This window comes from Hemiscyllium ocellatum, chromosome 20 (assembly GCF_020745735.1).
Source record: "Hemiscyllium ocellatum isolate sHemOce1 chromosome 20, sHemOce1.pat.X.cur, whole genome shotgun sequence".
Classification (NCBI taxonomy): Eukaryota; Metazoa; Chordata; class Chondrichthyes; order Orectolobiformes; family Hemiscylliidae; genus Hemiscyllium; species Hemiscyllium ocellatum.
The window spans coordinates 41,172,577-41,184,661 of NC_083420.1; the positions used below are offsets into that span (position 1 = coordinate 41,172,577).

Sequence of the window (12,085 nt, forward strand, 5' to 3'; positions counted from 1 at the left end):
ATGTTCTGCCTCTGTTTCTGAACAGGCACCTGCCACAACCATCTGGGCGAGTAGTGGGAACCCTCTTCACCTGTTGGTGGCTCTTTCCCAGGATGCATCAGCAAAGGGCTACCTCTTCTGGGATGATGGGGAGAGCCTGGATACTTATGAGAGAAACGATTACACTTATGTTGAATTTGCTGTGGACAAGGTATGATCCTGAGCCCAATATTCCCATTCCCTAATTCAGATATTGGCTGACATTTTATATAATGCTAATTGATGATATTTCAAACTTATTTAAGCTGATTACTTCATCTACTTCTTACACCCCACTCCAGACCTCTGTTCTCAGAGTTTCATTAACATGTTCATGTCAGTGTTGCATCATCTTGCACATTATCGACATTGAGATATTGACTCTTGAGATACAACATACTCCATAAGCACCATCTTTTCCACCTGTACAGCAGCCAAATGCCCTCCTTGAACTGCGATCCAAGATCTTTCCTGAAGAAGGGCTTATGCCCGAAATGTCGATTCTACTGTTCCTTGGATGCTGCCTGACCTGCTGCGCTTTTCCAGCAACACATTTTCAGCTCTGATCTCCAGCATCTGCAGTCCTCACTTTCCCCTCTTACAACATCTAGTCAATTCTGGAGGGCTTCACATCAGATTCAGTTCATGGCGAATAATAGATGAATGTGCAAATGATCAAGCCGAGCCCATGAGGGCAATCCCAGGCTGTGAGCCTAATCCCATCCCTGATCACCATTCAAAACCCCATTGGACATCTGCACTGGTGGGCAGCAGATAAGGTCTGCATTTTGTTCTGTGGTGTAACTATTTAAGAGTTGACAACTCTAGTTGGTTGTACTCCATGATATGTCATCATATTATCTCCAAATGGTCACACCCTCACCATCCTCCATCTGATGTGTCACTCTCCATAACTCCTGCCCTTCTCATAGTCAAATGGGAAGTGAATAGACTCTTCCACTATCCTATTTCATCATGTCAGCTAAACAGTCTGCTTTCCCCATTTCTGATATGTATACAACAATAAACTAAAGTTTTCAAGGAGAATAAAGATGTTTTTTATTGGCCCTCTGACTTTTCTCCTGATAGTTTTCTCACAGGAGTGTTCTGGAGATTTATCTCTAATTTCTGGAACACAGGGTAACCGTTCTTCACACATGAGCTAGGAAAATACATTCGGGGAGAGCTTTTAAAGGCATTCAAATGTTTTAAAGCAGTCTAGAAGTCTGATATATTTTAATAAGAAGAACACACAGACAGACAATGCAAACTTTTGAGGACAAATGCTAATTGATGATATTTCAAACTTATTTAAGCTGATTACTTCATCTACTTCTTACACCCCACTCCAGACCTCTGTTCTCAGAGTTTCAATAACATGTTCATGTCAGTGTTGCATCATCTTGCACATTATCGACATTGAGATATTGACTCTTGCTCATACTCCATAAGCACCATCTTTTCCACCTGTACAGCAGCCAAATGCCCTCCTTGAACTGCGATCCAAGATCAAAAGGACCTGGGGTTTATCTGTGCATAAGTCATAAAATAGGCAGGACATGGTGAGAGTGCGGTTAATAAACCATACAGTCCCTTAGGCTTTAAAAATAGGAACATAGAGTCTTATTCAGGGTTGCAAGGGGAAGCAGGGAAATGGCATTAAATGCCATGCTCATTTTGGAGAGCTGGCACATGAATGGTAGTCTAAATAGTCTCTTTCTGTGCAGTAACATTTCTGTGATTCTACAAGAAGAGAGATCTGAGTTTTTCACTCGGTATTGCGTTTTATGGGTTGTTTTAAGGCCATGTGTTCTAATAGACAATAATATGATTTCTCAGGTACCCTTTTTACTAGATCGCCATGGTGACCCCTAACTGTCTAAGATTGCATAGTCTTACTATTTAACCTGACTATCTCCTGAGTGTCGTGTTCTCTGATTGAATCTTTCTTATAATGTTGTATGTTTACACTGTAGAACCAACTGATCTCCAAAGTGGTCCATGTGAACATTGAGGCTACTTACATTAAGGTGAACACCTTAAGTGTCTATGGAGTCAAGTTTCGACCATTGAAAGTTATTGTAAATCAGCAGCCAGTTTCCTTTTCCTATTCTTCAAACCAGGTGAGGCCTGATATTCCATAACTTCACCATCAATCATTCCTTTACATCACTGCTCATTTTTCAAAGGCGTGTTGCCTCTGTCACCCCCACCTCAGTTGTCTCCTTCCATGATGTTTTGTCCTTCATCTATGTTGATCTCTTGCCTCTGATACACATCTGCTAGCCCCACTTTTCCTATCACTATCTTTTTCTCTGGCACCTCATCTCTGTCACCCTGTATCTCTCCATAATCCTTCAACAATCTGCATATTTCCAACTCTAGCCTCCTGTGTCTTGTCCCTTCCATTGTCCCTATTGTTGATGTCCACTCCTCTCATGGTCTAAGTCTAGCTCTGGAAATATCTCCCTGAACATGTTTGCCTGTTTATCTTTCCCTCTCCCTCCCCTTCAAGCTATTTTTAAAAACTTATGTGGCTAGGTCTGTGATCCCCTGTTCTAATGGTTCCTGCTTGAGATCCTTGTCAACTTTGGTCAGATAAGGTTCCTGTGAGGTATTTTGGGACATATCATTCATGTCAGGCACTATATTTTGACTGGTGCTGATGTAACATTCACTTACTGTCTTTGTATTCATCATTCTTTGGAACAACAGAAAGTTTATTGACTAAATGATGTGTGAAAGATCACTATTTTGAATGAATATTTTATGGTGCCTATTTCCTTGCAGGTTCTGACAGTTGACAATCTCCATCTCCCCCTTGAGAAAGAGTTCCACATCTCATGGTCATAACACCTTGGAGAAAACTTCAGAGTGAGCAGACATCCTGCTAGGCAGACCAGGCCTGTGCTTGCCTCCTGTATGAAGCAATACAAACCTTCTGGAAATATACAGCAGACCAGTTAACAGCTGACAACAGAAAACAAGGGTGGGCTTTTGGGTGTGCACCTTTTTTGAAAGAGGCCCATTCTTCCAAAGCAGCTCTATGCAAACATACTCAAACATAATTTCCATTCAGGTTGAGTCTTTAATTAAATAAGGATGTCCTACAGCCAGTGAGTTTTGAAAATCTACTTTGAATGTTTTACTCATGTTATCTGATCTCTGGTGTCTTTCCGGAATCTGTGGTTTTCAGATTCTGGTTCTTTTCTTCGCTCCTTCATTTCACTTTACTTCCTTATTTCCCTTTCCCCATCAAATTATGTTCAATTTAACTCTGTATTGCTTGGCAAAGTTGATATTGAGGTGATTCTGGTGTTGATGTGTAAAATAAGGCCTTCCACGGTAGCCTGTTGTGTAAACGAGAATAAATGAAATCTCTTTGTCTTCCATTCATCAGGACATATGGATAAAAGTCAAATTTCAAAAGAAGCAACAAATTATATTGCATGAAGAAAGCATATTGATTGGTCAGATTTGATGAGTTGAGGTACTGACATGGAGAATGCATTAGTGATTATTGTTCACTCTGATGAGCACAAGTTGAAAAGCTTTGACAACATATCACTTTTCAACAGAACTACTAATCTACTACTAATCAGTTCAATCCCTGCCCTTTAGCTGTGCTCACTTACTTGCTAAAACAAGTAGTGTAAACACTTGATCAAATAGGGAAAGATCTCTTGTATTTTAAAATAAGCGAAATAAAGGTTTGATGTGGATACACTAAGTCATTTTGATTTGACTCCTTTTTTACCCTGTGAACTCAATGGAACTATACAAGATGAAGTGTTATGGTGAAAGAGTGATGGAAACAGTTTCAAAGCTTTCCAAAGGGGGTTGGTTAACTACTTGAAGGGAGAAAATGTTCAGGGCTGTACTGAAAGGATAGAGGAAGAGAGATCAGGGGAATCATAGCTCTTAAAAGACCTATAGATGTGATCAACTTAGGTTTCCAGAAGGCATTTGACAAGGTGCCACATTGAAAGTTGCAATGCAAAAGAAGAGCTTGTGGAGTCAAGGCTTGTTATATTAGTTTAGAAGATTTTTAGGTGTAACAGTCAGTGTGCCAAAGGAATTCATGCTGGAGTCTCAGCTGTTTACCATTTATGTCAATAACTTGAATGATGGCACTAAAAGTATGATTAAGAAATTTGCTGATGACACAAAGACAGAGGAGCAAGTTGTGAAGAAACCTAAGAAGAATGCAAATTGATATAGTTGGATCAGGTGAGAGGGCAAACATTAGGCAAGGGGAGTACAATATCAGAATATTTGAACTTGTCCACTTTAACTTGAAGAAGAAATCATTGTGAAGTGGGAGATGGCATGGGACAGGGTGACATTAGGCTCACGGATACACAAGATGGCAATGGACCACAAAATGGAGAGAGACAGCAAACACAGATACTGCCTGGAGCCACCAGAATGCCAGCACAATGCACTCACAACCTAGTTGATTAAGGCAGGTGGGGAAGAGAATACACATGTGTAGCATATACTGCCTGCTGAAGTATCTGGGTCCAGCCAACACCTTTGATAGAAATGCTAACAGTTTGATACAGACTCAATATATGGATGATAAAAGCCAGGGCTGCAGTAATTGCCGTTCTCAGGAAGGGCGATTAGCGCTCATTACTACAGCAATGGACTTCAGCGCAGACATTGAAACTGACAATATCTGCACTGAAACTGACAACGACCGCACTGAAATTAACAAAGGCTGCGCTGGAACTGACAATGACTGCAGTGAAGCTATCAACGATTCTGCAATGTTTACAATAAACAAACTATGTTACAGAGACAATAACCTCATCACTCACCTATTATATCACAAAATGTATAAAAGTATCTTGACATGTGCTCCGTGCTGAGAGAAGACTCGCAGCTGACCACTGTGCTGTTGGTGTCTTTCTCTCAGAGATCCTGTATTTCCTTGTACAATAAACTCTGTCATTAAACCCCGACTCTGACTCTCAGGCTGGTGATTTTCCCCACAACAATAGGCGCTGCAAGCAGGGTTCTTATTACCGTTTGTGTACCAATTAGCAGGCCTAAAAGAAGGCCTCCATGAGTAGGTGGAGAAAGGACCAGAAACAAGTTAAAGAGCTGGAGGACAGAATACAAGAGTTAGAGCAGGGAACAATGTAAAATATTGCAGCCACTGCAACAGAACAGGACACATACAAGTAGTGTGCTAGGGAAAGCACGGGGCACCCCCAAACACCGCGGAACCACGGGAATCCCGAAGTCAGCAGAGCTGATAACCAGCTGCCCTATTCGTGAGGGTAAGGGAGAGAGCAGAATTTATGTGCCCGCAGTAATAGGAGGGAGGAAATGTGAAATTATAGTAGAGACAGGAGCAGCTGTATCCATCATAAACTTAGCTTTACCCCACACAAATAAAATGATTCACTTAACTGGAGTTAGGAGGGGATAAAACACCAGCTTACCAAAGCAAAACTACACTCGTAGAAATAAACAACATATATACCCATGAGATTCTATGTACGCCAAAATAACAACGGCACCATAATGGGCAATGATCTCATGAAAGAATATAATGTTCTAATCAATTGTGCAAAAGGGAAATTGATTTGGCCCAGACAGTACGGTCGAAAGGCTGTGATTGGGAAACTTACAAGTTACCTTGAAACTATTAAAGTGGCTACCGTCACCAGTAGGGATTGGAACCTCGAAAAGGGGGGATTCAGAGCCATCTGTGCCTCCGTCCCCGGGGCATGGGCAGAAACAAAGTTAGATACAGGTCTAGTTAATATGGACCCAATAAGGGTTCCTGGACCAGAGAATAAGCCCCACCGGCATTACCCAATAAAACCCGAAGCAGGAAAAACAGTTGTAAAGATAGTGAAAGGGGGAATCTAGTGAAACAGCGAATCCTGAAGGCAACCATGTTGGATGTCTTGAAACAGGTAAAGGTGGATGAATCCCCAGGACCTGATCAGGTGTACCTGAGAATTTTGTGGGAAACTAGAGAAGTGATTGCTGAGCCTCTTGGTCTGTCTCCATGCTGAACATCTCTTAAAAAAAACACAAGTACAACTAATTCCTCAACGTGGCCAGTACTAAAGCCTGATGGGAGCTCCAGGCTCACTGTTGATTATACAGGAGTAAATAAGGTTATCCCCAAATTGCACCCCATTGTAGCAGATCCCTCCACCATTTTAAACGGCTTGGCCCCTGAGCACAAGATTTTTAGACATAGCCAATGTGTCTGAGTACCAGAATAAATTAGCTTTTACAGTAAGGGACAGGCAGTACACGTGGACTCGCCTGCCACAAGGGTTCCACAAAAGTCCCACTATTTCTCACAAGGTGATGAGCGACATTCTGAAGAGAGTAGATTTACCAGAGAGCAGCACTGCCCTCCAGTATGTAGATGATAAGCTAATTGCCTCAGAGTCCAGGTCAGGACACCAGGAAGCTTTATGTTGAGTATTGCAGGAATTGGCAACTGCAGGGTTGAAAGTTAGCCCAACAAAGGTACAAATTGACGAAACACAAGTCTTATACCTGGGAACCTCATATCCCAGGGACTCAAAGAAATGCCCAATGACCACAAGAAGGCGATCCAACTGATGCCATGACCTGCCATTATCAGGGGGTCAAAAAGGTCATGGGGCTATTCAACTATAGTCGGAACTTTATACCCGAGTTCACAAAATTGGCTGAAACGATCCAGAGACTAATCAAAGGTGGCAAGTCTGCCTTGGAACCTGTAACCTGGGGGCCGGAACAGGAGGAGGCATACAGTCAGCTTAAAACTCAACTCATATCGGCCCCCGGGCTCGGACTGCCAGATCCCAGCAAAACTTTTCATATCTACTGTAATAATGAGGGAGGATTTTACTCCACAGTGGTCACCCAAGACCACAGTAGCAGGAGAAGGCCCATAGGGTACTACTCAACTACAGAAGGGACAGTAGTCACCGGGTTGTCCAGGTGCATAGCAGCCTTGGACTGAGCTGCATGGGCTGTTAGGGTTAGCGAGACGATAGTAATGGCAGGGAATGCTAAACACAGGGAAACTGAGGGCCGTCTCCAATATGAGAAGGGCAAAGTGGGAGGCAGTTCTTTTACCCCCAAGTCAGTACATGCTAATAGTTAGGGTTTTGGGAGAAACCCAGCTGAGGGAATTCCAGACACAGGAACCACATAACTGTGGGGATATAGATGGGGATGAGGGTAGGGGGGAGAGTAAAACATATCCCCTTAGACACAGCCGGGGAGACCTTCTTTGTGGACAGGTCATGAAAATACGTAGCAGGGTCACCCCCGAACAGGATGGGCTGTGGTAAATGATAAGTTAGAAACAGTTATGTCTGGGGGGAATTGATGGAAGTCACTCCTTAAAGGTAGCAGAGTTGGTAGTACTCACCAAAGCACTGAAACTAGCAAAAGGAAAAAATTATGAACATACACACACACACACACACACTTACAGACAGTCAATATGCCTTCGGGGTAGTCCATGACTACATGGTGGCATGGGGTAGAAGAGGGTTCACCACTGCGGGAGGAAATCCTAACAGACACCAATTAAGAATTCAGGCACTATTGCGAGCCAGTGAACAGCCAAAAGAGGCTGCAGTAATAAAAATAAAAGCCCATCAAAAGGAGCCAGCAAAAGAGAGTCCAAATTCAAGGGAAACCAGGCAGCAGACCGAGCAGCTCAGAAAGCACTAGAACAAGAAGCCATTGATGAGGTTGCAATAGCCATTATTGAACTAGCAAAAGACGCTATCCAAACTCAGCAGCTACAGGAGGACACCCCGCAGGGGGAGAGAGAGAGCAATGTGAACTGCGAGGGTATTCAAAGGGGAGGATGGTGTCTGAAGGTGAACAGACAAGGTGGTAGCACCAGCATGTATACAGAACACATTGTTTGAACTGGCCCAGGGGCTCTCCCATACAGGCAGAGAGACCATGATAGCAAGCCGAGGAAGAGAGTGATGTTGGAAGGTAATAGGAAGAGACGTGGCCAACCATGCGCACAACATAACCCAGGGAGACCCATAAAGGTTAGGATGGGACACCAGCCCAGACCTAGGGAACCCTGGAACACCTTCAGATAGGACCACTACCACCCTCCCATGGGAAAACATACTGCCTGGTCATCATAGACCAATTCATCCAATAGGTAGAAGCATTCCCGACCAAAAGCTCCACTGCGACCACTGTAGCCAGAATATTAGTGGAGGAGGTCATCTCCGAATGGGGGTACCCCTTCAGATCAACTCCGACCAAGGGACACATTTTACAGGCAAGGTCATGAAGACTGTCTTACAATTAGATTAGATGATTAGATTAGATTAGATTCCCTACAGTGTGGAAACAGGCCCTTCGGCCCAACCAGTCCACACTTACCCTTCAAAGAGGAAACCACTCAGACCCATTTCCCTCTGATTAATGGACCTAACACTATGGGCAATTTAGCATGGCCAATTCACCTGACCTGCACATCTTTGGACTGTGGTCGGCATTAGACAAAAATTTCACTTTCCTTATCACCCCCAGAGCTCAGGGATGGTAGAGAGAAAGAATAGTACGCTCAACAATAAGGCTATGCAAACCTCAGGCAGAGCATGGGCTGAGGTGCTGCCAGCCATACTAATGAAATTAAGAGCCACCACAAATCAGGCAACCAGGCTAACACCATCTGAATTAATGACCGGCCGAGCAATGCAATTACCAGAGACAATAATCACAGGTGGCACCAACGTGGGTCCACTAAAAGACAAAATTCGGCGATATGTGATAGAATTAAGCGCCCAATTGAAAGTGATGCAGAAGTCTGTGATTGATAAACAGGACAAAAAGGACAAGGCAGGGGAATTGGAAATCTTCCCTGAGATCCCAGCAGCAGGAATCCACACCCTAATGCGGGTACTGCCCGACAAACCAGGCTTTGCCCCAAAATGGAATGGACCACATGACATGGTAATAAGTGGGGACACCTGGGCCTGCAGAGATATTAAAGGGAAAGGCACATGGAAGCACTGGACCCAACTCAAACCCCTCAAAGACTCCTGTGACCAAACTAATGTCATTGATCATTCCTCAGGTGCAGACAGGAACGGTGGACAAGACGGTCATCCCGGGGGGAGTACCGAAAACATAACAAAATAAACCATACAGCACGACTGCACCTCCTGATGAAAACAAAGACTTAGACCGATAACTTTATTTCAACTTCAAAATGTATATACCTGCATGTATTTCACTATGTTTAAGTGTCGTGACTGTTGAGAGCATGTCAGTATTTGAAGAAAGCCTCTTGCATAAAATCCACCTAAGTTTGCATGGAACCGAACTGTCTGCTTCTCATTGGCACGATCAGTGGAGTCCCTTTTTGTGACCACCCCGGTGTGGACCCCTCACGACCTGTATACAGTGGACACCTCGGGAGCACCGTGTAAGGGGCAGATAAGAAAATACAAACGGGCTCCAGGGTAGATGTGTGCAGCTGGGCAGGACCACTGGCCCATGGGGCTGGGGTCCTCAGCGTAGGGAAAGGATGACCAATTTAAAATACAGTAATTACCCACTCTGTTTCACAGGGCAGGGATAGCGATGTATTTATGCTTTGGTTCCCAAAAATGACTCATGCGACCAGACTCAGTGCACTTACCAGCTCCGTACAGTGATCAGGGGACAGTTTACCTGCACCTGCAGCAAGCAGGCATGCTTGAATATGACCGCGGGCAGACAATTCATATGTGGTCAGTGCAATGGCACCCATGTCAGCTCTGGGGGGCACTCGGTGGATCAGGGGTGACATGGATGGACAGACGGATGGAAGAACAAGACAATGTATGTTTCCAAGCAGTGAAGGGATTTGTTTTTCTATTTAAGGGGACTTTTGCGACAGACAGCCCAGACCTCCTAAACCTGTTTGCAGTAGGGACAACTGCACCCCTTACTGTACCATGCCCCTGTGGGGTACACGTTCAGAGAAGGATAGTGACCCGCTCCAGCAGTCAGGAGTTCTGTGCTGACTGGCAGGTCCCCACCACTTTGGGATCATCATTGGGGTACGAATTCTTGGGATCTCTATCTTTGGGGGATCGCATCAGGGGTTATCAGTTTTAAAAAGCAAAATTACCTTGCATGTGGTCTGACTATCTTAGGCAATAATACCTCAAAAGCTCTGGAAACAATTAATACAGAGCTGGCTGAACTCAGACTCTACACACAGCAGACATGTTATGCGGTGGATTATCAATTAGCACAACAAGGGGGCGTTTGTACAATTATTGGTGTCAATTGCATCACCCATATTATTGATGCCTCTTATAACATTACAGAAGCCATCAAGAATTTCCAAGACCAGCTAGATAGTTTTCAACAGGGAGCCACAATTACCGACAGCTGGCTAAATTGGTTGATAGGTAAATCTTGGAGACCCAAATTGGCACACGGAGTAGTTCTTCTCATTGCACTCATGCTGGTATTCTGTGTGGGCCCTGGGTGTTTAAAGCTCTGCTGTAAGGCACGACTGATGAGAACTGTACTAGCAGTGAGTGTCGTCACAGAAGAGCCCCCAACGAAATTGACATTCCATGATATCCCTCAGGAGGAGGACTTCTAGAGATGACCTACCTGTACATATAAATTGGATCATCTGCAGGAGATCTTTGAAGTCGCCTTCTTGATCACAAAGTAGGGAGTGAATTGGGAATTGGTACAGGGCAGGGTGACACAAGGCACATGGACACACAAGCTGGCTGCTGAGCCATAAGTTGGGGGCCACTTGACACACAAGATGGCTGCCAGACCACAAAATGGAGAGAGAGAGACAGCAGAGCAAACACAGACACTGCCTGGGCCCACCAGAACATCAGCACAATGCACTCACAACCTAGTTGATTAGTTTAAGATGGGTGGGGGAGAGAATACACGGGCAGTGTATACTGCCTGCTGAAGTGTCTGGGTCCTGCCAACACCTTGATAGAAATGCTAACAGTTGATACCGACTCAATACAGAGTGATAATAGCCAGGGCTGCGGTAATCACCCTTCTCAGGAAGAGCAATTAACACCCATTACTACAGCAATGGATTTCCGCACAGACATTGAAACTGACAATGTCTGCACTGAAACTAACAACAACCACACCCTGGGCGGCACGGTGGCACAGTGGTTAGCACTGCTGCCTCACAGTGCCAGAGATCTGGGTTCAATTCCCGACTCAGGCGACAGACTGTGTGGAGTTTGCACATTCTCCCCGTGTCTGCGTGGGTTTCCTCCGGGTGCTCCGGTTTCCTCTCACAGTCCAAAGATGTGTGGGCCAGGTGAATTGGCCATGCTAGATTGCCCGTAGTGTTAAGTAATGGGTAAATGTAGGGGTATGGGTGGGTTGCGCTTCGGCGGATTGGTGTGGACTTGTTGGGCCGAAGGGCCTGTTTCCACTACTGTAAGTAATCTAATCTAATCACACTGAAATTAACAAGGGCTGCGTTGAAACTGACAATGACCAAAACTATTAACAATTCTGTAATGATTACAATAAACAAAGCATGTTACGGAGACAATAACCTCATTACTGACCTATTATTTCACAAAATGTATAAAAGTATCTTGACATGTGCTCTGGGCTGAGAAAAGACTTGCAGCTGACCTCCGTGCTGTTGGTGTGTTTCTCTCCCCGGAGCTCTGGTATTTCCTTGTACAATAAACTCTGTCATTGAACCCCGACACTGACTCTGAGACTGGTGATTTTCCCCACAACAATTGTATTATTTAAATGGGACAGTCTACAATACTCTGTGCTACAGAAGGATTCTGGTAATTGAATCATTAGAAAGTTAATATACAGGTACAGCTAGTGATTAAGAAAGTAAATTGAACATTACCATTTATTGTAAGGAGTATGAAATATAAAAATAGGGATATTTTGCTACAGTAATATAGGGTTTTGGTGAGACTACATCTGGAATAGTGTGTAGTTTTAGCTCCCATATGTAAAAGGTATGATTGCATTGGAAGAAGGACAGACAAGATTCACTTAATTGATTTCTGTGATAAAGGGATTGTTGTTGGACAGT

At 44.1% G+C, this 12,085-nt stretch overlaps 1 protein-coding gene across 3 annotated transcripts in view; it reads left to right on the forward strand.

Annotated features, from left to right (window-relative positions):
• gaa2 (alpha glucosidase 2) overlaps nucleotides 1-4,936 on the forward strand; it is a 77,405-nt gene extending 72,469 nt beyond the window's left edge. For all 3 annotated transcript variants that reach the window (XM_060840784.1, XM_060840782.1, XM_060840783.1), the window contains exons 18-20: nucleotides 26-190; nucleotides 1,995-2,141; nucleotides 2,809-4,936. In XM_060840784.1, the coding sequence (XP_060696767.1) occupies nucleotides 26-190; nucleotides 1,995-2,141; nucleotides 2,809-2,871 (375 nt within the window). In that variant the 3' untranslated portion in view covers nucleotides 2,872-4,936. The remainder of the gene's footprint in view (nucleotides 1-25; nucleotides 191-1,994; nucleotides 2,142-2,808) is intronic.
• The last annotated feature ends 7,149 nt before the right edge of the window (nucleotides 4,937-12,085 follow it).